Below are 25,864 nucleotides of genomic sequence, written 5' to 3' on the forward strand. Positions count from 1 at the left end.
GACAATGCAATGTGTTTTCTTTTCTTAAGTGTAAATTGTCTTGTCCCATTGGCAAAATGTATCTTTTATCTCCTCAATCCAAGAAAAAAATACCATTATTTTAAGAAAAAACTACTTATGTAGCTTTCGATTATTTCCAGTGAACCAACTATATTTGATTTTAAAGACAGATTTGTGGAGCTACATTTCATTTCCCTACTTAATTCACCGTAGCAGAATACTCAAAATAGTCAAAGCTGATTTTCTATTTTATTACTTTTCTATTTGTCTGTGTGTTGGTTCTTGGAAACTGGAAAGAGCACTAGCACCTGGATGAATAGGCACTTTTTAATGGGACTGTTATTTGAACCTTTTCTGTGTAGCTCAACTAAATAACATGACGATACCAGTCAGCCAGAACTCCGTGCTGCACCTTCAGAGCAACATGCAGCACAGCCCCCTGGGTATCAGCATAATAAACACCCACAGTGGAAGTGTGAGTAATCACAGCACAACATGAATAAAAGGTCATATTTATGGTGCATAGCTTTGTTAAAAATGAGCTTGTGTTGGTTTCCCAGATGTCTCCTTTCTCCATGAATGGGCTGCCTTCCCCTGGATATCAGTGTCCTACCTCAGTATACCAGCCTGCATCTCAGCAGGTGTACTCTCTCACCCAAAATGGACAACAGGTGAGACTCTATGCAAGGACTTATTAATATGTTAAATACCATTTTCATAATAAACTTTGAAATTTCAGTATTTTTCTCAGTACACCTAAAACTTCTTCTTGTTTTTCAAAAAAAAAAAAAACTCATCACATAGCAATACTTAAAAGAATTCTTTACATGAAATTATATGTAATAAATGAAATGTCAGCGGGGAAAAGAGCTATCAACACACTTCAGGAAATGTAAACAATACCTGTTTACAAGTTTTTCTTGTTAATGACAACATAAACACATCTGTTTGCTAAAACTAACCACACACAGGTCTTTGTTCTGATTTCGACATCCAGTCACTCAAACTTTCTTTAAATGCTAACATTTTTTGGGTTCTCTACTATGATCTATGCATTATTTTAATAGATTGTCAAATGAATAAAAGCATTCTGACTATATTCTAAAATGTTATGAGTTAAAACATTCAGCCTGAACCTTTCAACATGCTTAAATGAGCTGTTTCCTCAGCAGAGGAGTCTTGTGCAGCAAATAAGCATACAGAGCATTACTTATTGTTTTATTAGAAAAGTGATAAGTTAAAAAAAAAACAACAAAAAACTTTTTTTGGCTATTTTTTTCTTTTGACTCCTTTTTTTTTTAAACTTCACCAGGAGCATCTGGTTTATAGTGAATAGATTTTCTTTAAAGACAGGATTATGGCTCAACTATTCCTCACTGAAGCATTTAAAAAAGTCCGTAGATAATGCCATCATTATGTTTTACCAAAAAAATTGTTTTAACTGTCCATTAAGATGAAACAAGCTGAAACAAATGGGCATTCATAAGAGTAAAGACTGGCTTCTAAACATCAACTGATTTTAGGCTGTTCTTTGCTTTTTGTCCCCTTTTTTCTTATTTTTCTATATCCTTTTTATCACCTAACAGAATTAGGCAACTTAATTTATAGACTAAATTGTTTTATTTTATTTTTTGAGTGGGTTAATTGACTTTGTGCCAAAATCTGATTTTAACTTTATGTCAACAGCCAAATTATAAACATATTTACAAAGAAAGATGTTGCTGTTTTAAATCCTCGACTGTATGAAAGACTGAAAGCTTCTCCATTCTCTTCTCTGGTTTAGTGCTCAGCAGGTGGACTTTATAGCAATGTGTCTTTCAACAACCAAAGTCTTTTTGCACAACCTCGTCTGGCCCCACAAGAACAGGACCTGCAGCCCAAATCTTTCCCCAAACCAATTTACTCCTACAGGTGAGCAAATACACAAAATAGCCTCATAGATCTCTTCATTAATCTGATCTATTTTAAACAAATTTCCACTCGTATTGTTTTCTTCCAGTTGTTTGATTGCCATGGCTTTAAAGAACAGCAAAACTGGAAGCCTCCCTGTCAGTGAGATCTATAGCTTTATGAAGGAACACTTTCCATATTTCAAGGTCTGATTTTTCTTTATATTATTAATAGACACTGAGTGAAAATAAGGTACTGTCATGTTAGCAATAAAAATTCAATTAATTGTGTAATACGTTGATTTTTAACAGACTGCACCTGATGGTTGGAAGAATTCAGTCAGACACAACCTTTCCTTAAATAAATGCTTTGAGAAGGTGGAAAACAAGACGAGCAGCTCTTCCCGTAAGGGCTGCCTGTGGGCGCTGAACCCTGCCAAAATTGACAAGATGGAGGAAGAGATGCAGAAGTGGAAACGCAAAGATCTCCCAGCTATTCGCCGCAGCATGGCAAATCCAGGTCAGAAAAATCTATTCAGAAACTTTAAAGTTAAAACATGTTTTCAACTTAGTCTGACAGTCTGTTCTGCTTTCCTCCAGACGAGCTGGACAAACTGATCACAGACCGCCCAGAAAACTGCAGACGGAAGCCTCTGGAGCCCGGCATGACCCGGCTGGCTGGCTGCACAACTGGTCTCCCTCTGTCTGTGCCTGCACAGATGCAACCTCCGCCCATCGTCACACTGTCTCTGCCATGTTTGCCCATGCACCAACACCACCAGCTTCAAGCTCAACTCCAGGCTCAGGCCCGACTGGGCCCCATGTCCCCTGCTCCGGCCCAGACGCCCCCCCTCCACACGGTCCCTGACCTTTCCCACAGTCCACTCACCCAGCAGCCCAGTAAGCCTCCTGATGATTTTTACAGTGTGCAGAGTGATACAAACACAGAGGTGGATGCACTGGACCCCAGCATCATGGACTTCGCCTTTCAAGGTAAAAAAAAATTAAACCTTTTCCAAAAAAACAAATGTTGGTTTATCCGTCCATTCCTGCTTAGTCCTTGTCAGGGTCGCATTGAGGTTGGTCCTTATATTCCGCAGTCTATGGGTGAGAGGCGGGGTTGAATATATTACCTAAATTCAAAAAAAAGAAAATTAATAGTTTAATTAACTTAAAAAGTAGTACAATCAAAAACATGATTTAAAGATTAATTTTCAAAACAATTAATTCATACATGAATTTGTTGTATGTTAAAACAATAATATGCCTGTTAGATATTTTGTAATCATTTGTGGTAAGGCTTTAAAACATAATGAATTAAATATATACTAAATGAAACATAGGTTGAAAGATTTAATACAAATGTTAAAGTAATTATGAACAGAGCTTTATTTATCCCATGTATCTATTGCTATTAGATAGGCTGAGGTGGGAAAAACATATAAGAAAATCCAAAGTTGCACAGCATTGAATATTTTATAGTTTTCCTAAAAACTGGTCCTACAACTAATGAGCAGAGAAGCATGAATTCCCTCCTTTATCAACAGCATGACAGTTTCAGACCACCTAACTTTTAGTCTTACAGCCATTTCAAATGAGTAGAGAATTAATTATAATTTCAGAATTACAGTAATTTTATAAACTTTTTCAAAAATATACCAGTAATATCACTATATTCATATTAAGTTTAAACAGTTTTTTTCAACTAATAGTATATGGTTTAAACGTTTATTAAATCTAGTTTCTCAATTTATTACTTTTCTGTTCCAATCTTTATATTTTTGATTTAAATGTTACAAATCACCATAATATTATTTTGTTCCATTTACTCATAAATTAATTTATAATAACCAAACTGTTGATTATTCATGGCAATAACACCCTAACTAATGCTTTTCAGGGAACTTGTGGGAAGAAATGAAAGATGACAGCTTTAACCTGGATGCTTTGGGCACCTTCAGTAACTCCCCTCTGCGACTTTCAGACTGTGACTTGGGATCAGCGATCCCTCCAGCCTCCAATGGAGTGAGCGGGTCGCTGTCAGATGTGCAAGTGACGGGGCTGTACACCTCATACACCTCACAGGATCCCCTGTCCTCCCAGTACATGGGCAGCCAACCCAACAGCAAACCCATTGCCCTGCTTTAAAAAGGCCAAACTGTTTCCTAATAATCAACTTTTTTCGTTCTTCCCAATTTTTGGATGGCAGCTAACAAAGTGGGATTATTTACGAAGAAGTGAAAGTTCTAGGAACTTGGAGAACCTTGACGGAAACTTTTTTTTTTTAACAATTAAACTGATTTCTAGGAACTAAAACCACATATGACTTGAAAAAAAAAAAGTCAGACCTGAAATCTTTAGTTTTGCCAAGCAAAGACTGGAAACTTCTATAAGTACAGTGTGTGGAGAACTGCATGGAAGTTAGTTCTTACCTGTTCCTCTATTGTTCTCCGTTCTGTGATGTAGCTCAAAAACTCTTGTCTGTTGTATTGTGCTAGACTTTATTGCTGTGATGTTTTATTTATATTTATAAAAGACAGCTGGGGACGATGATAACTCTATCAATCTTTTGCTGTATATATTTAATTGTTTGAATTTGGTGTAACCCACATCTTTCCAAAACACACCCAGTAAGTCAGCTTGTACTTGGTGCTCCTCCACCTTATGATTTACATTTCTGAAATGAAGATGTTTGATTTGCTATTTGCCTTGATAAACATAAAAAAAAACTGGATTTTCAGGAACTTCATTGTAAAGATGCTGAAAATAAAATAAATTATTAGGAGCATCCCATACAGTTTCACAATAACAAGCCTTTTACACTTTTAAGTGCATCTCAGTAAAGTCTAATATAAGGTTGTTATTTCAGTAATTCCATTAAACCAGCCAAACTACTAACTAATATGTTGGTGTTTCTTACAAATAGTGGTATATTTCAAGCATTTATTTCTCAAATTTGATTGTGGCATACAGATTTTTTAAATTATAATTCTGTTTCTTAGATAATTACAATATCAATAGGTCAATAAAAATTTTTCTTGAAATCAGAAATATCTGCATATTAAAAGCTTGTCCATGAACTGGATTCAATCTTTGGTTCGGGCTCGTTTTGCATCAATTACTGCATACAGCGTAGCATGGAGGCAGTCGTCCTATAAATATGCTGAGGTGATGATGAAGCCCAGATTGCTTTAATGGAATCATTTAGCTTATCAGCATTCATAGCTCTGGTTCCATCTATCTGCTATTAAACTGCCAAACAAGCTACTGTTTCGACAACTGTTCCAAGGCATGGAGACAGTTTTAGGGCAAAAATGCCCTTTAAGGACTGCCATAAAGTATTCTTCCTAGACCTGGATATCAACATTAGCTGTTCAACAGATCTCCTATATGTGGGGAAGCCTTTCAGGCCCGGGATGGTTTGTTTAGCCATTTCAAGACCCATAATCACTGATATATAAAGCAACATTGAGTTTTAGCCTTCTTAAAATATGAGAGATGAACATTATGCCATTAAAATCTACTGGTTCTCAGTGGAGCTTAGGACAGGCCAGTTGCACAGTGATATGTCATTTAAGCAGGTGTTGGTATAATCGGTTGTGAGGATAGGTGCCCAGTCCTGTTGGGCAATGAAATCAACAATTCCCAAAGCCCTGTCTGCAGAGAAAAGCATAAAACTCTTCAACATTTGCAGACAGCTGCTCTGACTTGCGACTTCAGAAAACACCCTGGTTCAATACTAGTAGAAGACATAAGTCTCCAAATCATTATTGACTGAGCAAACTGCAAACTGAGCCTTAAGGAACTTGGATTCGGTGCCTCTCCACCTTTGCTCAAGACTGCTTTAGTTTTAAACAAAATGCTAAATTTTGCTTTCAACTGAAAGATGACTTTGGAACATCCTTCAGTGCATTTGACTCCTCTGTGAGACATAAACTGTCCCTGATTCAGGAGTGGCTCAAATCAAAGAATGGGGCGGATGTTCTCCATGTCTCTCTTTGTGGTGTATTTTACATTTTCTTCCATACATTTACCTTACAATCAACTTTATATATAGCCAACCTTTTTTAATAATTACATTTTAGGGCTGAACAATTTTGCCAAAAATCCAATTGCGATTATTTCCAATCAATATCACGTTAGCAATTTTATTGCAATTTTCCTTTGCACAAAGCAAAAGTCTGAGGATGTTTTTACTCAAGGGTTTAAGCTTACTTGTCAATGAGCCCACTGTTACAGGACTTAACTGTAACTTTTGCATTCTGTGCGGCAGCATACCCATTTTAGGTGTATTACCACCACCTAAAAGGCTCAAGGGAAAAATTAAGTGTCTTAGTCTTGTTAAATGTAATGTGACTAAAATTGATTGCATCTACGATTTGAAAATAGTGTTTTTGTAACTGAAATTATAATGCCAATGCAATTAATTTTCCAGCCCTTTGAAGGCTTAACCTCAACATGAAGGGTTAAATGGACTGTCTGCTGGATGACCCTGCAATTATCAGTCTTCCACATAATTGTGTAGAAATATAACACTGCAAAAATTGAAATTAGTATTTTATTTTTTTCTTAAAACAAGGGCTTTTTTTTCTTGAATTGAGAAGATAAGTATGACAATTTTCCAATGGAATAGACAATTTGCAAAATAAGAAAAAACTATTGTCTTATTTCAAGTGCATATAATCTTATTTTAAGAGTAATACACCTCATTCCAATTGCCAAATCATCTTATTTACCTACTCAAATCATAGGTAAATGCACTTAATTTAAGAAATTTGTACTTATTTCTAGTTTTTGCAGTGAATATTTGCATCAAAATTTCCTTACAAACTAAATTTTGTTTTTATGAGCTGGGTGCTATAGTAATAAAGAATGTAATATAGCAACAGCAGAATTCATATACCAGTAATCTATATATGACTTACACAGTTTTGCATTAAATTAGTGAAAAAATGTAGAGCAGATAATAAAAAACTAAGTAATGAAAACACATACTAACTCCTTCAGCATTTCATATTCTTGTACTTATGTTTTTTTGTTTGTTTTTTAGTCCAATTCTGATACTAAAAAGGACCAGCTTCCACTGTAAACCTTTATATTAATCCAGGTAATGTTGTTGCTACTATAAAATTCCGTGATTTAATGTAGTTTGCACAACTCTATTTCCTCCTGCAGTCAAACGATTGTGACAATATTTCTACAATAATAATATCCATCTGCCAGAGCATTCTTTTTTGGCTTTATCAAGGATCTCTTGATCAGTCTTATTTTGTCATAGTTCACAAAAGTTAAGTAGTCCAAATGGAATTAAGAATCAGAGTCAGTTCTGTAATCACTGAGTCTTTTCATCTTAATTCAGCAACACATTTACTAAAGAGAGAAATAAAAAAAAGGTGTGTCAATGTGCCAGGGTAGGAAGTGGTTTGCTTACAGGAGCAATGTGTGGGATGGACTGAGCTTATTTTTCACAGCTGATATTAAAAGACAAACATACAAGTTCTGTTATAACTTTAAATAGAAATTATAACTGGGGGGCAAACAAAAATAATATCATTTCATAAAGCCCCAATACACTGCACACAATGAAATAAGGCAAAACTTAAGTCATTAAGTGATTGACAACATATGGACTTAATACAGCAAAGTGAGGAGTGCATTACAGTGTTAGGCCGAGTAGAGAGGAAGGCTTCCAGGACTAAACAGGTGAAATTTCTAATTTCTTCATTCAAACATTCAATACACTGTCAAAGCTTTGGATTATGACGAGCATGAAAAGGCAGCTCAACAGGACAGATTTTCCATTACTGTTTAAATGTGCTTTTCTTTTTTTTCTTTTTTTTTTGGTACAAAAGGAACATCAGTATTCCAGCCCTGAAATTCTTGTCTACATTCTATTAGTTTTAGCTCCTGGGCCTTTCAACACTTGGGTGATTTTGTGCTTACACATTTCAACAGTACAATAAACTTAAAAAAAAAAGGAGTATTTGTTCTCTTCAATGGCTGATAAAATCCCAGAGCTCAACTGGTGTCAGAACTGCTGGTGTCCATCGTGGCAAGCAAGTGTGATAATGTGGCCCTCTGGGAGGGAGCAATGTTCTGGCTCATATGAATGATGCAGTCCATGGCTATGTCAGGGTTGGCCTGCACCAAGCTGCACACAAGAACAACAATGTCAAATAAAAAGGTGGAATACTTGTGGAGAACAGACATGCATAAAGTACCAATATACAAAAATCTGAGTTGCTTTGTCCATGACCCCTTAAGAACTTTGCATTTCTGAATCCTTCACCAGTATAAAAAACTATTTCCATTGAAGAGATAGAAAACAATCTCAGCTCAGCATAATACGGTAACTCAGCGAAGTTATTATGCTCCAATGGAAAAATTCAAAATATACTAAATACCTTTTGTTGATAGAGAACCTTTGGAAAAGGGTCTAGCTTGTCTGGGTGCAGTCCGTAACCTTTGTCTTTTGTTCTTTGTTAAGCTCTTTGCATGTCAGAGTGAGGCATTTAAAATCAGCATGGTAAACTAAAGCAGCATGGCCTCTGCAACCCACAATGCACCGGAGGATTGCATCCTCTTTCTGCCCCCACTAAGGTAAATATTTGGCAAAGGGGGGAAAAAAAACTCTTAGAAGATTTAGACATAATTAAAGGTAAAGGTTATACTACAAATAACTCAGAGAGGGGAGCTGAATATCTACACATGGCTCACTTTTCTGATTTTTATTATTAAACTGTCTAATTTTTTTCTGCTTCACAAGCAGTAGTCTTTTATATAAAAACACAATAAAATACTTTGACGTTATAGGTTGTAACCTAAGATTTTATACTTTTTAAAGGCACTGTAAGCTGTTGCATAGATGAAACTTAGGCTTGTACATACCTACGAATGTGCTTTAAAGCGTTCTCTCTTTTTAAGTACTTAATATTTTCTCGAATGGCTGAGTGTGTGCCGTCCTCCATTGACAAGTGCTTCTCAAGCCACTCCACCACTGCTTGGTTGTTATCCCAAAGATAAGCCTATAAAAGTAGACAGCTATAAGTTCAGTTCAGTTTCATATAATAACATAGAAAAAACATTTATTTTCTCCATAGTTTGTGTTTTTTTTTTCTGCTGGGTGATTTTCTTTATGAGCAGCAAATCACACACCTTGACTGTTCCCTCCGTTTCAACAAACCATCTCCGCAGCATGGACTGCATGTGCCCATCGCTCATATCCTTATTGGCCTCCATAATCTCACACTTGACCACCTGTTCCAACAGGAGCCGTCGAAGGCGCCAGTAGAAGAAGGTTCGCGCCTGTTTCCAGTCTAAAATATCCTGTGAAAGTGTCAAATTTCAACTTTAAAAAGTTTCCTCCTCTTAAGATTTTTAAACCTCTATGGTTTTTACAAAAAACCTCAACTCACAGTGATGACCCCTTTCTCCTGCATTCTGCCAGGAGTGTCATGCAGATCCACAAACTGCACCGCCACCTGGTGGTAGATAGGCAACAGGAATTCTTCTCTTGCTTTGAGCTTCTCCTCCAACTCCTTGATTTCTTTGTCTGACCAATCCAATGATGCTAGAATAAGAAGAAAAAGGTCTTGCACCTTAAAGATCTGAACATTAACACTTTCAAAATATGAAAATTAAAATATTTTTGTATTTAGAGACAGAAAAATACTTTACCGAGTTGCTCAACTAGACCGGCATAGACTGAATCCAGTCTTCTCATTGCCTTCAGTAGGTCCTTCCTCCTGAATTTAATCTCCACTGTGCCCTCTGCTTCCAACACGCCTCCTCTTAATCAAAGAAGAATGACCAAAAAAAGTGGAATATTCTTGGAATCATGCACGGCAGTTCCTTTGTATGAAATCACAATTTAGAGTTTCTATACCTGCTCTCTCTGTCAGCGTAGAGCTCCATACACAGCAGGTTGATGGTGGGATCTATAACAACCCAGGACCCACCTCTCAATTCAGCATGGGGTGGGATGTACACCAACACCGGCTGCCGAAAATTGTGCAATGCATCCACAATGTAGGCCCCGAACTTTAAGACCTGGTCATACATATCTGCAAAAAAAAAAGAAAAACAACAACTTTAAATCACCTGCACAAATTTGTAGCCCAAACTGTGAATGTTTGCAAAGTTACTTTTGGTTCACTTTTCTTACAGCATGAGGACTGCATGTATGTAGACTATAGACACAGTAACCTTTATTGAGAAAATATAAATGCTACATTGGTGTTTCTTGCAGACAACAAATCGAAGGTTTACCAATAATGTGATCTAATAATAAATAATCTAAAAAGGCTTGTCTTTCATAAAGCTGACCTCTTGCCTCTGGTACAATAAAAAAAAGAAGTTGTCTACAGTTGAGACAATGTCTCTCTGATAAACAGCAGTGTTTTATTACAGAGGAAATTCCAAGGGTGTTCCCCAGTCCTCATGTCTATCTTTGGGTTTATCATCTTCTAGAGCCAGAGATTATTATCCTACTCAGATTAAAATAACCAAACAGTTAAAATATAACTTGAGTAACATCCAGAAAGCATATTAGCAAAAGAAGTTACATAATGTGCTAAAAGACAACCCAGTTTGTAAACGGGCAATCATAATCTGCACAGAAAGACTGAAAAACAACTGATCCGACTAATGTAATATCTAATGCTTTAGTTTTATTTATTTATTTTATTTGTTCTTTTTTTTTTAGCCAGAATTGTACCTAAAATGTGTTTTCAAGTCTGCAGTTTTTGTTTGGAATCATCTGTGCAGTTCTTGGCCAGGTCTTTCTTGAAAAAGAGATTTTTAATATCAATTCGATATACCTTGATTAATACAGGTTACATGTAAATACACCAAAATAACACATCTTGGATCTGAATGAATAAAACATTCTAATTGAAATTGCTGTTCTGTACAATTTTGAATGGGCTGACAAAAAAAAAAAATCACAAAAATCCAACGGAGGCCTTGATTTTGCGTCACACACAAATATAAGTAGGAAAACGCACTACAGGCTGAACCACATTTGATGTTATGTCCCTTAAACAGGTCAAAATGAGTCAGTGTTGTGTGTGGCCTCCATGTGCCTATATGACCTCCCTACAATGCCTGAGAATGTTCCAGATGAGGTGGCAGATGGTCTCCTGAGGGATCTCCTCCCAGACCTGGACTAAAGCCTCCACTAACTCCTGTCTGTGGTACAATATAACATTGGTGGATGGATAGAATAATGATGTCCTAGATGTGCTTGATCAGATTCAGGTCTGGGCAACAGGCGGGCCAGTTCATGGCTTCAATATCTTCACCTTACAGGAACTGCTGAAACACACCAGCCACATTGAGGTCTAGCATTGTCCTGCATTAGGAGGAACCCATGGCCAACCCCACCAGCTTATGGTCTCACAATGGATCTTAGGATCTCATCTTTGTATTCAATGGCAGTCATGCTACCTCTGGCACGCACATGGAGGGCTGCGTGGCCCTCCAATGAAATGCCACCCCACAAAATTACTGACCCAATGCTAAACTGGCCATGCTGAAGGAGGTTGCAGGCAACGTCCGCTCTCCATAGCGTCTCCAGACTCTGTCAGTTCTATCAAATGTGATCAGTGTGAACCGGCTTTCATCTAGGGGCATATTGTGCCAGTGGTGAATTTGCCAATCCTGGTGTTCTCTGGCAAATGCCAAGCATCCTGCAAGGTGTGGGGCTGGGGACAACCCCCAACTGTTAACATCAGGTTCTCACACCATGGAGTCAGTTTCTAACTGTTTGTGCAGGCACATGCACATTTGTGGCCTACAGGATGTCCTTTTACAGGGCACTGGAAGTGCTCCTCCTGTTCTTCCTTGCACGAGGGCAGAGTTAGCGGTCCTGCTGCTGGAATGTTGACCTCCAACGGCCTCCTCCATGTCTCCTGGTGTGCCGGCCTGTCTCCTGGTAGCGACTCCAACCTCTGGATGCTACGCTGACAGATACAGCAAATCTTTGTTCCATGGCTCGCATTGATGAGCCATCCTGGATGAGCTGTATTACCTGAGCCACTTGTGTGGGTTGTAGAGTCCATCTCATGTTACCACATTTGTGAAAACACCTTCAACATTCAATAGTGACCAAAACATCAGCCAGAAAGCATAGGTACTGAGAACCTCTCTGTGGTCCCCACCTGCAGAATCACTCCATTATTGAATGTGTCTTGCAATTTGTGATCAGTAAGTAGTGTAATCAGTGTTGCTTCTTAAGACAGTTCAATCTAAATATATCACAGGGAAAAATGCTGAAATCTTGAACTATAGTCCTCCACTTCATACTTTGTATCTTTAAAAGAAAAAAGAAAGGCACCTTTCATTCCTCCAGAGAAGCCCCTCCAATTGGCAAACACCATCAGAGGCAGACGTTCACGATTGAAGTCACAAATTGCCTGAGCCGTTTTAAATGCAGAATCTGGGAACCAAACCTGGCCAGCTTGTTGTAGAACCTGGTGAGATCACACACAAAAAATTATTTTGGGTTTTTTTTATAAGAAATTCAGCTCTAAAAAATTATTTCTGAGAAAAAAAAATGTGAAAAAATATCGAGGGACGTGAAGTCGCCCGGTACAGTGAAGGCGGGACCCCAACCTTGAGCCAGGCCTGGGGTTGGGGTTTGTCGGGGAGCGCCTAGTGGTCTGGTTCTTCCGGCAGCTTGTGTGGGAGGTGGAATGATACCGGCTAAAAAAAGTAGCACTCTCCTACACACCTAGATTGGGGTCTGGAATCCAGCTCTTTGAGAGAGATTGGACTCCTCTGGAGTGGTACGCCAAGACAGACGGAGGTTGGGTCGGGACTGTGTCTCCCCCCCAGTTCAACAGTCTTGTGTTGGTGTTTACACTGCTGGACAAGAGGGTGCCCCCCCGACACCTCCCTCAGGAGGTGTTCCAGGCATGTCCCACTGAGAGAAGGCCCAGAGGATGACCCAGGACACACTTGAGGGACTATCTCTCTCGGCTGGCCTGGAAGAGCCTTATGCTTCTTCCAGCAGAGCTAGAGGAGGTATCTGGGGAGAGGGAAGTCTGGGAATCTCTACTGAGACTGCTGCTCCCGCGACCCGGTCCCGGATAAAGCGTGAGTCGATGAATACAGACGCAAAATAAAGCTCCTTAAATGAAAATATATAGAAGTTAAATACTTACTTTAGACTCTGAATCCAGGTTTGCAGGATCTGCAGGGATTGTGAGCTCAACTGTACGCGTTTCGACGGCGATTACACCAAGCGGGATACCCCCCAACCTGCACCAACACAGAGAATATATTAATAATATTGATTATTATTGATATTACTAATTAAACTATTTGTTTTCATTCCAGTGTACCTTGCCCTTCCAACAACGACTGTTTGAGCCCAGGACCCCATGATCTCCATAAAAGAGCCGTGGTCAAAGAATCCACTCTGCCACACCCCTCTCGAAACTAAAAAATGAATATGCAAAAAAGTAAGTGATTGGATTGATTATTAACTCTACTTATATACAGTAATGACAGCGGGTAACTCACCAGGGTGAGGCCTGCCAGCCAGCATCCAACGGGGGTCATAAGGCGCTTTTGTGGGAACAAACTCTATCTCCCTGTCCACTGGATCACTGGTTGCTATAACAGGCACAGGAGACTGGTTGTTCTGTGGGGACATAAAAGAAACTTTAGTGAATGATATGACCATCATAACTGTGTTTACATTTGATAATTCAGCGCAACCTTTGGCATGTACGAGAGCCATTGCAGGATGGTGAAGACACCCTCAAAGTCATCAGGGACCGTTGTATGAGTGACCCCATTGTTGTGCATGATCTGAATTCCCCCCAGCTGATTGTTGGAGGTGTAGACATCTCTTCCTAACACCTGGACAAAAGCAGAGACTTATACAATCATGACTAATGGAAGAAAGTTCAAATATTCCTGTTGTTGTTATGTCCAGTAGTATCAGCAATGTTTATAATTTTTTATCTTTCCCTTTGGATAAAATATATTTTAAATCATAATGATAATGAAAATATTCATTGTTGGCCTGCATTAAACTTTTTTAATCTTGCAAAAAATAAAATAACTCAAAAAACCCTTGCCAGAGGACATTGCATAAGGATTAAACACTAATTATTACTATTTCTTATCAGCAAGCACTGCAATTTATTCAACTTACAAAATAAAATAAAACCTTTTGCGATTAAAAAAAACAACAACCAAAAACTGAGATTAATAGAACTTAAAGTGATGCCAACAAACCCCTAAAAAGTTAGTTTGATCTAAATTTGAAAAAGAGGAGGAATGTGATAAACCAACCTTGTTAAGAGCTCCAGCTCCAGTCAGGATGATGTGGGAGTTCTCCACCTGGATCACTCGCTGTCCCAAGCGCACCAGATAGGCTCCGATTCCAATAGCGCGACACGTGACCTGTGAGTAGATCAGATAGGGAAATCAACATGACCGTACAGTTTTTTTGTTTGTAAGCGGCATTAGACGCACATCCTCACCATACTGATTGTGACAATCTCTTCGTAGGCCTGAGAAGATTCCCCTGCTATAGTGCCTGAACCTCGCAAGTTCTCAACACCAAGACCTTCATCTTTCCCGATGATATCTGTGATGATGTATCTGTAAAGCACAGGGAACTTTACAGTTTAGACAAGAAGCAAAACAGGTCAAAGTGTATGACTTTTTCAAGGTAATTACATGTCTTTGCATTCACATGGCTCCACACTAAGCAGCATAGTTACGCATTTTAGATTTATAGATTCTCAGATAACAGACTCTGTTTTCTAATTTTTCATCATAACATCTTCCTAAAGGGTGTTTATTTTCTTATACAGTTTTAGCTTTACAAATAAATTGGTCCCCAAATTTTCGGAGATTGGACTCACAACATTTAGGTTCTTAAGGCCAAGATGAAGCTGAATAGCAAAAGTTCTAACGCTGAAAGAATATTTATACCATAAATATCTTAAAACGTAAAACTGCACTTAGAAAAAGTTAAATACACACTGATTCTCTATGTAGTTTGTTCTGTGCTGCTGACACCTTGACCTTGTTATGTTGAACAAAGATATTTGATTCTTGCAATAAATCTTGTCAATTAAAAATGTTGATGGTCTTAAAATGATGGATTACTAACACAAATTACACATACATAAGCAGCTGCAGGCACTTGTTTCTGCACATCTATTTTATAAAATTACTACTAAAAAACATAATTTGCTTGCATGTGGCTTCTGTCAAAAAGGGATTATTTAAAACCCAGGACATGGAGGCCTAGCTTTGCAGATGCTAACTCAGGCTCTCGGTTCTAATGCAGATGTCTTCATGTTTTCTTCCCACATTTTTTCTAACTTTGTCCAGATTCTGCTGAAGCCTAAAAAGTTACTGTGCACACAATGTTTTCAATAATTCATTAGGTCTTTCAAGACATTAAAAAATCCTAAAAGCAAATCACATACTTTTCTAGACATTTAAGGAACCCTGATTACTTAATATAATACTTAATAAGGTGAAATAAGGTTTTAAAATCTAAGTTTTTCTATGCTCAAATCTGTCAGATATTGTAAAAGGTAGTTTTGTCTTTTGGTTGAAAGATTAACTAACTACCTTGACTCTCCTCCTTCCTCTACATGCCGACAGTGAACAGAGTTGGTGGAGCTGATTCGGGTGTAGTCCTGTGGTGTCAGGTAAAGATATTTGAAACCCTGTAGGAAGCCATATAAGAAAGATGTTATAAAATTTTAACTCCACATATGGTCCCATCTGCTGTCACAAATTAAAAACAGATATATTTGACCTTGTATGGATCAGCAGGGTCTATCCACGCCACCTGGAACATATGCTTGACCTCTTCGGCCAGGCCAATGCGAGCCCCGCTGTTGGCTGCAATGTAAATGCGGGGGATACCCTCAGCCCGAGCCAGCTCGGATGCCCTGAGAAACAGTTCGTCCTCCTGAGGACCAAATGAACCAATCATATGAGTGATGTCATTACAGATGACAATAATGTCTCTGCCCTCTGGATACTCGGGGGTCTTCATCTTCATCCTAAATGCCACCATTCCCACCTGAGAACAAAATGAATCATAAATGCTGGTGTTATTTCACAAGGAAAATTAAAGAAGTTGATCTGAATATTCTTTGACATGTCTTACATCATTATCTGCAGGCTGCCGGTTCATCTGAACAAGTCCACCTTCTGGATCCAGAACGAGCTCGGTGCAAATCAGCACATCTTTAGGACATTTGTCTCCTGGGGCCCACACCTTGAATAATGCCTGAAATAACAGTTTATTAAAGGTTAAGCTGTAAGTTACATCACAACATAAATAAAAGCAGTTTGCTGAGTGGGCTGTACCTGTCTGAACATCTCAGGGACATCATACACATAGGTAGTCCCCAGTGTTTGAGCTTGGAAGCGCTTGGCTTGCAGCAGGTCTTTGGTCACATAAGGGGTGTTGATCAGCATGCCATGTAACGGACCCTGCTTGTCTCCATAAGACTGGAACATGATCTGCCCAAAGAAAATTGAAGAAATTTGTTTGTTAACATGCAAAACCAAAAAAACAAAAATTAAAACAGGAAATGGCCTATAATATTTAACAATACTCAGTTACATCCCTCACCTGTCGAGAGCTTGAGTCAATCACTTCCTTATACAGACTAATGTCCAAATAATAGCCTGATTCATTGGTGAGAAACAGGCGGATAGGAATGGAAATGCCAGTCGGTGTCGGACGAATGTTGATCTTTAGCTCAGCCTGCAGGACCCGCAGTTTCCAAAGACGACTGCCATAGCGCATCACCATGGAGCGAACAGATTCTTCTATCTGGTGTGCAAAAGATCAGGAAGAACAAAAGCAAGAAATTTTTAAGTAAATCAGTGAAAATTTAACTAAATGATAATGCCTAAACATGGGGAGAAAATGTAAGAATGTTAGAACCTTTGATTTCATGGATTTAGGGAAATTATGCATGTTACTCATAATATTTTACAAATTAAAGTCTGGAACTTATAGTTTGTATTAATATATCGATTTTATTTACTCTTTGCACTGCTAAAATGAAACTTAAATTGTCAAAGGTAATTAAGGGCAATTAATAAGTAAACAGCAAACTGCATGTATTTTAATCTCAGTATTAATCCAGCTGTTTTCTCAGGGCTTCTGGGGTTTGTATTTAAACATTATAGTTACCGGTAGAGTTACAAAAATGGCTGCATTTTAGCTTTAATAGGGTCAAAAAGTACTGCATTTCAGCTTTAATAAGGGCAAGAATGGCTGCATTTCAGCATTAATTTGGTCAAATATGGGTGCATTTTGGCTACATAAGCTTATTATATTTAGATATTTCCTAATCCCTTGTGGATTTGGGATCTTTAATAAACTCAGTGACATGAACCAATTTTAACACACGTTAAACCATACCCCCAGCTACCAATCCATTTTTTTCTACACAGATCTTTCTTTCACACCTGTGATTTGATGTAACATCTCTACTGTAATTCACAGTAACTTATTTGTAGAAAAAACTACTGCAAACTGACTTTGGATGGGTCCATGATGACAGTAGGGACAAAGTTAAGGAAGATGTGATTGCAGTCTGTCCGGACACTGGTATTACTGAAGGCAACCTCCAACTCATCCATGGCCTCCAGCAGCAGGCGCTCTCCCTCATTTTGAAGGTACTCAAACGAAGCTTCCTGGTTACAAATAAAGTTTTTTAAATTAGTTCTAAGCAAACTGGGTTTTGTTTTTACCTTTGAATAAAAATATATCACATTACAGCCCTTTGTTTGGTTGACCTTCTCCTTACTTTTGTTATGAGATCTGAGTGGCGGATAATTGCCCGGATGAAGAAGCGGTAGTCTGTTACTTCAGCCCCTTCTTGGACCCGAGCAGCTCCCAAATACAGGTGCATCTTCTTGTTGGCACAGGGAATCGCTGTAAGGTCAAAGTTCCTCATTCGGTTCAGTTCCAGCTGAAATGCGAGAGCCGGCTCCAAATTCCTGTAAATTCTGTCCTCCTGGAACTAAAACAAAGAAACAAAATGGAGGGAGGCAAGTAATAATCATAGTTTAAAGGAGAGGGACACATGAGCCTTTCTACTACAATAAAGATTAAAAACAAAATAAAAAAAAATAATAAAAACTCACCTCATCTCGAGCCCTGAAGGTGAAGAACTTTGGAAATTCTCTCTATTTGAATCAACCAGAGGACAAACAAATAATTAAATAACACAGAATATATTCTTAAAAAGCTAAGAAATACTGCTTGACTGACACTATTCATTTATTTATCATTTATTTCAGGATTAACAAAGTGAATTGAATTAAACTGACTGCCCTACTTTTCAGAGTTGCCTTAGTTTGTTTGAATAGAGAGGAAAAACTAAGGTCAGGTATTTCTCAGGGGTCTATAATGGGATCATTGTTTTTTTTCATTAGTAAAACGAATATTGGGCTAGGTCTGGATCCAGCTGTTTCTTATTGTTTAACTGTTTATATCCTGTTATCTAAGTAGCTAAAGATTCACTTCCATGAGAACAAGTTTTTTTTCCCCAAACTGTTTACTTACATACTGAGCCTTAAGGTTATTACATTATATTGTACTCTACTGGAGAGGGTTATAATTTTATTTTAAGAATCTTGGTATCTGTAAATTGATGGTCTGATACTCCTCAGCCAAATAATCAACACGACTGGCCACGGATACCAACTCAGGAATGGGGCCACCATCAGTCACCTCCTCTACATGACTGACATCAAGCTGTACACTAAGAATGAGCGAGACATCGACTCATTGATCCACACCACCCGGATCTACAGCACAAACATTGGGATTCCATTCGGACTAGAGAAGTGTGGTCTGATGGTGACTAAGAGAGGAAAGGTAGTCCACACAGAGGGGGTCTCACTACCAGAAAGAATAATAGACATTGATGACATTTTACATGTACCTTGGGATCCCATAAGCAAATGGCTACCTCGAAAAGGTGACAAGGAAAGCGGCTACGGCCAAATACCTCAAACGAGTGAGGCCGGTCCTAAGAAACCAGCTCAATGGCAAGAATAAGTCTCAGGCAATAAATAGCTACGCTCCACCAGTAATCAGATACCCTGCAGGAATAATAAGTTGGCCAAAGGATGAGATGCAGGCCACAGATGTTAAGACACGAAAGCTCCTAACCATGCACGGAGGGTACCACCCCAAATCCAGCACCCGGAGACTGTACGCTAGCAGTTAAGGAAGGAGGCAGATGACTAGTGAGCGTAAGAGCCACTATCCAGGAAGAAACATCCAAGATCCATAAGTACATCAAGGACAAGGCTCCAACAGACAACATGCTCAGTGAATGTCTCAGACAATGGAAAACAGAAGGTGAGGTACTGGAGGTTCCGTCATGGGAGGATAAACCCCTACAGGGGATGTACCTCCGAAGTGGCGGATATCAGGAAATCCTGATGGCTAGACAAAGCTGGACTGAAAGACAGCAAAGAGGCACTTATCTTGACTGCACAGGAGCAGGCCCTGAGCACCAGAGCAACAGATCTACCACACCAGACAAGACCCCAGGTGCAGACTGGGCAAAGCAACCCCTGAGACAATCCAGCACATAACTGCAGGGTGTAAGACGCTAACAGGGAAAGCATACATGGAGCGCCATAACCATATAAATGTGGTATATGTGTATAAAAGAGGCTGGAATAGTTTACAGGAACATCTGTGCAGATTATGGGCTGGAAACCCCAAGGTCAAAGTGGGAAACACCCCCAAAGATGGTAGAGAATGACTGTGCCAAGATCCTGTGGGACTTCCAGATACAGATGGACTGAATGGTAATGGGGGAAAAAAACGGACATTGTGGTGGTGGACAAAAAGCAGAGGAAAGCCATTGTGGTTGACATAGCAATACCAAGTGACTGCCATATCAGGAAAAGGAACATCATAAACTAGAGAAATACCAGGAGCTCAGGGAAGAGCTGGAGAAAACCTGGAAGGTCAAGGCATCAGTGGTACCCATGGTCATTGAGGCACTCGGGGCAGTGACCCCCAAACTTGAAGAGTGGTTACAGAAGATCAGACAGCAGATACATCAGACATCTCGGTCCAGAAGAGTGCAGTTCTAGGAACGGCAAAGATACTGCACAGAACCCTTAAGCTCCCAGGGCTCTGGTAGAGGACCCAGTATTTAGAACATATTAATACCTTTTCAATAAAACATTGAAATACATTATTATCATGTTGAAATACAGTATGAAAGTTATCCTTTGTGAGTTGAGCTGCAGGTTGTTAATATACTGTAACGCTAAAGAGAAAATTGCTTGAAAGAACAATTTATCAAATAATATGTGCCACCTGCTTACACCAGGGTGGAGAATTTAAGAGTAACTGCAAATCAACCTTGAAAAGCTACTTTTAGGCAACTGGGCGTGAAGTTTTCGCCTCTCATGCAAGAGGCTTCTTGAGGGAGGTGGGGGGTGGGGAATAACCTTTTAAGCTTGACAATGACCTGGAAGAAGTGGAATATCCCCAAGACTTTTTGGGGATTCAGCACGCTCCCTTTTTAAAGTTTTGAGAACAGCTTTGTGAAAAAAAAAAAAAAAAACAATTAATGCTTTGATTTATAACTGTTGTTTTGCTATTTACCCTGTGTTTCTCTGGTTTTTGTAATAAAGTACAAAATGTCTGCCTGTCATCCTAACCGGAACACCAAGCAATTCTTAGTTTAATAAAATGTTCAAAGAGGCATAAGTAAGAGGTGCAAGAATCAGAATAATTTAAAATTACTCAACAGGATTTTGTTAAAGAATCACAAATCTGTGTGACTGTTGCTAGAATTTATGTTATGAAGTAATTAGGATTCAGACATCATTGTTAACACAACTGAATGCAAAATACATTGTAAAAGAGGTACAGGTTTACTGCAACAAACAGTAGATGAAAAGATTTTTAGAAGTATTTACCTTCTGAGTGATCAAAAAGGTCATTCTTCTTATTCCATAGTCAAAAAGAACGGCTTTCTGCAAAAATTGTCAATAAAAATTTGTTCATTAATGAAAAAAGGAAATAATTAAAGTCTTACAATAGACATTGCCACTGACCTTTGATTGAGCGAAAGCAGTGAAGGCTTTGACTAAGGCGTCATCATCCTCTGTGTCTGCTGTTTTTATTGACACGTTAATGATGTGGATGAGGTTCTCCCGGTTGTTCTGTAGAGAACAAACAAAAAGCTGATGGCTCCACAGCTGGTAGCTCCTTACATTATATTAAACCCTTACAAACCTCAAACCCACCTTTGTGTTCTCCTCCTCAAAAAAACTTGGGCAGGACTCTAAAAACGAGGCGTTTTCCAAGAGGGGTTCAGCAAAACTCGACAGAACTTCATCAAAATTTCTGAAAAGCCACAAAACGTGAGTTGATTTTTATTCATATCTATTCAGGCTTTAAATGCTGACCAGGAGGTATCATGGTGAAAACAGTGACCTTTTGAAGTCGTCAAAGCACTGGAAAGCTACCATAGCTCCCATTCGTTGGCAAGGTGGAGAAAAGGCTCCGTCCATTAACAGCTCACTGCCCTGCCGCTTCACTTTGAACTGGCCAGATCCACCTGCTGCCACAGGAAGCCTGAACAGGAGACAGAATGCTTGAATGATAGAGACGATGAAGTTCTTTGGGGAAATGTGCAAAGATTCATACAGAGAGCGAAAAATCTAGTCGATATGTCTTCTGTTTGAAAAGGAACAGCAAGTATAAGAACCTTTACATAATGTGATGCCAAAAAGTCAAGAGGGAACAAGTCTGAAGCCTTTGCAAAGCGATATCTTGTTATGAAAGATAAGACCCTAAATTAGTATATATTTTTTAGATAAACAGATAAACTTGCTATTCAAATGTGGAAACAAAATCTATTCCACCTCTTACAACACAAATTCGCTTTTTCCAAAGTTATCAAGAAAAAAAATAGAAAAACTTTACCTTTTCAGTAAGCAGAATACAACCTAATGAATAAAGCTCTGAAACCCTTCAAATGTTTTTTATTTTAAATTTTATGACTAATAAGAATAATTTCTTTTTAGTTTTTAACATTGAAATGGCTTTTGTAGAATCAGATGTATTATATCGTGGTTAGATATAAGCTTGTCTGCTGCTGTCCTGCATCAGCAGCAAGTAGAACCTAGTTGGAAAAATTATAACACCATCTATTTCTTTAACGTATGAAAAGGACAATAAGATTTTAAAAATGATATGAAGACTGAAATATATACAACAAAAATGTGTGAACAAGTAAACCTGACATTTATATACAGTCATGAGTCTTATAGTTGTCAAAACTTATGTCTAAGTCAATTCTTTACAAAGCAGTCGAATTATGTCCTGAATTAAAGGAAAATAAGAATTAAGGTAGATTGTCTTAATTTATGATTGAGATTCTTGGTTATAATCCAATTCAGAAGGTTAGAAGCACAATATTCAATGCAATCACTGAAATCTCAGGCTTTAAATTTTTTTTTCTTTTTCAAATGAAGAACATGAAACAAATAAAAGTTGGACTATTGCTCAGAAATGCTTTAGACAGAGAGAGAAAGAAGCAATAACGGGACAACTGGAGAAGCTTGGCATGGAACGTAAATAAGGAAGGGCTTGTTAGAGGAATCCTACACGGACGGCGGAGGAAAAGCGACATGGTGCATCCAGCATGCATTGCTGTGAGACATATATAGACGATGGAGTGCTTTGGCTGGTTGGGAGGAGCTTTACTCTACCTGTTCAGAGTAGGGCTGCTCCCTCTGAAATAAGATAATTGACATGTGAATATCAGCAAGGGGTGATCAAAAGGAACCTAAAGGGACCTTTGTGCAGAATGATTAGATCTTAGCATTTTCTACAAAACTGTCCACATTGATTCATTATTCATTACTGCGGGGGGAAAAAATATCTACATTCCCGGTTAGCCATTAGCAGCTACAGAAGCAGCATACAGACTGCTCTCCACAATCGCTAATGAGTTCAGGAAGAAACAGCAAAACATTTTAAGCCTGGATTTCATTAGAATCTGTTACACCTTGAATATTCTTAGAATGAAAATTTATTGATTTCTTTTTCCATCAAGCTTTGTCAACAGCTTTATAGCTACTGATGTTATGCAAAGGTATGACACTGGCTTATATATGGCAGCGGGAGGCACCTAATAACTCAGAACTCCAAAGGTTGTGTTATCAAGGGGAACCCTGTCACCTGTTTGGATGTGATGAAGGCAGCATGAATTGGAAGTCCACGGCGCATGTTCCATCCATTAGCTGGTGATGCTGGATGCTGTTCAACTCATAGGCGATGTACGCCCTGCGAACGTACACCTGGAAGCGTAGCCAGAAGCAGACAATCAGAAATGGAACACCAAGATAGAAGAAAAGACACTCTGATCCAGCTCACCTCTAAAGCAGCCATGCACACAACTTGATTGGAGTGATAGAAGAAGTTGGGCAAGACGTCAAAAATGGAGGTTTCAGAGAGAATAAGTTTCTGCACCAAACAGAAGATGTTCTTTTTAGTTGATGTTTGAGCTGCATCCTGAGACTGTCGCAATCTACCTTCACACGCGGCTACAGCTGATGTTACGTCTCGATGTGAGGATATGAAAAGAAAACATTTTGCGAAATATCAAGACCTATAAAGCCTATTATGCCACTAATGGTGCACTTGTCTTTTAAAAGGAGAGCTTGTATTGGGATGAAAGATGTAACATATAAAGTGTTCTAGAGTTTCAGAGCAAAGGAACCTTCTTTTGCATTGACCATCTTGGGATGAGAGTTCAATGTTTTTATAAACACCCTGAGAGCCCCAACTAGTCAGATAATTATTTACTAAGCTGATCAGTAAACAGGTAAGACTACCCTCCTACTGAATCTACATTAAGTATTCAGTACACCAAGTTGAGTGAACCATTAACAGAACAATATCACAAAGTCTGCAAAGAGTAACAATAAAATACTGCAGACAGAAGAAAAATAATGCTATAATCGGATTTATAAACCAGTGAGATGTTTACGTGGTACACAGTTCATCTCATACCCCCAATAGATTTAAATGTAAAGTAATATTTTCATTTGGCCTATGTGTTTTTTTATGTCTAAAATTAAAACCCATGCCATTTTTTACAAATCTAAATGATAACAAGTCCTTCTTTTTTTTTATTTTATTGACACACCTTAAACATTATCTTCCTAATATTGTTAGGTGCTTGCGTCCTTCCATATTCAAAAATAGGTTAATTATTAAACAATAACAGTCTAACCTTCCAGGAGAATTAATAAATTTAGGTCTTAATTGGAGAAATCAGTGAAAGCCTAGCTTAGTTTGAAATGAAATAAGCTACATAGCTGTATGTAAAGCAGCAAGTCTTAAAACAGCATTAAAAGTCCAAACAGAGGGACAATACAGTGAAGGTAGCTTTACCTTTAGGTTTTCGGGGCAAAACTGATGGCCGTACATATCAATAGCTGACAGAAAGATGGACTCCACCTGGTTGTGTCTCAGTTCATACGGTGGCATATTGGAGGCGATCAAGACCTAAGAGTTAATATTGGAATTTATTTATCATCATTTTACAACAGTACAACCAAATTTTCACAACAACCTTCAGTGCCATCACATAAATTATGTATAAATATCTTGTTAGGTTGCTCAGACATCCACAAAGTAAATAGCATGTTTTGGACTAAGGTGAAGCTGGCTTACCTGTCTGGCTCTCAATGCAACCCTTGAGTTTTCCGTCTTGCTCAGCTGTGTGAGTTCATTCAGAATAAACATGAGCTCCTCAGCAAGGGTGGAATCACGTCCACACAGCTGGTCCTAAACAGAGTCACAAACACACAATGCATCAATGTTTCTTATCACTGTGCAGAGAAAATAGTATAAATCCATCTAAGTAGGAGGTAAGGAACCATACAATGAGCATTGTCACTAGGATGTTCTTCTTAGACACTTGAGCATGAGAGAAGATGTAGTCGAGCACAGGACTCATGTCCGGTTTGTGCTGCTCTCTCAGGTTGATCACACACTTATCATAATGAGCTGTAGAAAGAAAAATATGGATATTTCAGATATAAAGTTTAAGTTCAGATGCAGTTAAGAAAACATGTTATTAGAAAATCACTCATGTTACCTTGCTGGAACTGCATCTCTACCTGCAGGTAGTGTTTCAACAGATCAAGAACCACAGATTTCATGTAACCACGGGTTCCACTCCGATATCTGCACACAGGGAGCACATAGCACTGCTGTCGTATGGCAAGTCTTCTGCTGTTCAAAGGTTTTAAAACACCTAAATCTAGTTCAGGTAATTGATCAGCTGCCATCTGGTTATTTTCCACAAGCGATAAAGTTAAATACACAAAAGCTTCTGCGCAGAAAAATTAAAATAAAAGGTGTTAGAATAATTATCATTGATGATGTGTGACTTTATTACTCCCTAATATTAGCTGTCTGAACAAGACAGACTCAAGAACAGTTTCTTCCCCCAAGCCATTGCCGCCCTCAACTCCGACCTGCACTGTCGGTCACTTTACACCTGTTTTGCACTATCCCCCCCCCACAATCTGTGCCAGTACTGCTTACATTTCCTTTTCCTTTTAATATATTTATATATTTTTAATTTTATTTTTATTTCACGGTAGCTGATATGGAAGTCCCAAATCTCATTGTATCCGTTGCAGAATATAATGACAATAAAGGCTTTTTGACTTTTTGACTTTGACTGTTGCATGTCAGAACTGATGTTTTTCACAATGGTTTATCTAATTATGACAGTTAATATTTGGGAACGGAATGAGAGCGGTGTCCTTCAGTTAAGAACAAAGAGTAATATTTTGATAAGGCTGGAGTCATGAATGTCTCCTCATCTGCTAACATGTATGATGTAAAACATGATGATGTGGCACACTGGAACTGTATAAAATGCCTCTTTAGCTGTTAATCA

General features: G+C 38.5%; 2 protein-coding genes across 4 annotated transcripts in view; one reads left to right on the forward strand and one right to left on the reverse strand.

Annotated features, from left to right (window-relative positions):
- The first annotated feature begins 173 nt into the window (after positions 1–173).
- On the forward strand, positions 174–6,349 carry LOC107100036 (forkhead box protein N4-like). Its single transcript, XM_015398381.1, has 7 exons — positions 174–475; positions 561–671; positions 1,784–1,911; positions 2,000–2,096; positions 2,202–2,409; positions 2,490–2,882; positions 3,790–6,349. The coding sequence occupies exons 1-7, from the start codon at positions 377–379 to the stop codon at positions 4,035–4,037; spliced, it is 1,284 nt and encodes a 427-aa protein (XP_015253867.1). The 5' UTR covers positions 174–376; the 3' UTR covers positions 4,038–6,349.
- Positions 6,350–6,695: 346 nt separating this feature from the next.
- LOC107100048 (acetyl-CoA carboxylase 2-like) overlaps positions 6,696–25,864 on the reverse strand; it is a 33,719-nt gene continuing 14,550 nt past the window's right edge. Inside the window, exons 22-53 of one of the 3 annotated variants that reach the window (XM_015398397.1) lie at positions 25,052–25,140; positions 24,836–24,960; positions 24,625–24,738; positions 24,343–24,456; positions 23,320–23,409; positions 23,125–23,243; positions 22,653–22,676; positions 21,373–21,513; positions 21,183–21,282; positions 20,991–21,098; positions 20,853–20,909; positions 18,042–18,083; positions 17,702–17,917; positions 17,433–17,588; positions 16,513–16,716; positions 16,245–16,400; positions 16,042–16,164; positions 15,685–15,954; positions 15,495–15,592; positions 14,387–14,507; positions 14,196–14,306; positions 13,614–13,757; positions 13,416–13,536; positions 13,235–13,331; positions 13,055–13,151; positions 12,226–12,361; positions 9,775–9,952; positions 9,567–9,679; positions 9,305–9,459; positions 9,045–9,215; positions 8,778–8,914; positions 6,696–8,040 (exon numbers count right to left, since the gene is read on the reverse strand). In XM_015398397.1, coding sequence (XP_015253883.1) covers positions 7,908–8,040; positions 8,778–8,914; positions 9,045–9,215; positions 9,305–9,459; positions 9,567–9,679; positions 9,775–9,952; positions 12,226–12,361; positions 13,055–13,151; positions 13,235–13,331; positions 13,416–13,536; positions 13,614–13,757; positions 14,196–14,306; positions 14,387–14,507; positions 15,495–15,592; positions 15,685–15,954; positions 16,042–16,164; positions 16,245–16,400; positions 16,513–16,716; positions 17,433–17,588; positions 17,702–17,917; positions 18,042–18,083; positions 20,853–20,909; positions 20,991–21,098; positions 21,183–21,282; positions 21,373–21,513; positions 22,653–22,676; positions 23,125–23,243; positions 23,320–23,409; positions 24,343–24,456; positions 24,625–24,738; positions 24,836–24,960; positions 25,052–25,140 — 4,060 coding nt within the window. In that variant the 3' untranslated portion in view covers positions 6,696–7,907. The remainder of the gene's footprint in view (positions 8,041–8,777; positions 8,915–9,044; positions 9,216–9,304; positions 9,460–9,566; positions 9,680–9,774; positions 9,953–12,225; positions 12,362–13,054; positions 13,152–13,234; positions 13,332–13,415; positions 13,537–13,613; positions 13,758–14,195; positions 14,307–14,386; positions 14,508–15,494; positions 15,593–15,684; positions 15,955–16,041; positions 16,165–16,244; positions 16,401–16,512; positions 16,717–17,432; positions 17,589–17,701; positions 17,918–18,041; positions 18,084–20,852; positions 20,910–20,990; positions 21,099–21,182; positions 21,283–21,372; positions 21,514–22,652; positions 22,677–23,124; positions 23,244–23,319; positions 23,410–24,342; positions 24,457–24,624; positions 24,739–24,835; positions 24,961–25,051; positions 25,141–25,864) is intronic. The other 2 variants (XM_015398400.1, XM_015398399.1) reach the window with 2 other exon arrangements.

The sequence above is a fragment of the Cyprinodon variegatus genome, unplaced genomic scaffold (genome assembly GCF_000732505.1).
Source record: "Cyprinodon variegatus isolate N-32 unplaced genomic scaffold, C_variegatus-1.0 Scaffold932, whole genome shotgun sequence".
Taxonomy (NCBI): Eukaryota; Metazoa; Chordata; class Actinopteri; order Cyprinodontiformes; family Cyprinodontidae; genus Cyprinodon; species Cyprinodon variegatus.

Coding starts and splice junctions, on each gene's coding strand:
- LOC107100036 (XM_015398381.1), top strand. CDS start 377: ATGACGATACCAGTCAGCCAGAACTCCGTGCTGCACCTTCAGAGCAAC. Junction 2,097..2,201: donor AACACTTTCCATATTTCAAG/GTCTGATTTTTC, acceptor GATTTTTAACAG/ACTGCACCTGATGGTTGGAA. Junction 2,883..3,789: donor CATGGACTTCGCCTTTCAAG/GTAAAAAAAAAT, acceptor AATGCTTTTCAG/GGAACTTGTGGGAAGAAATG.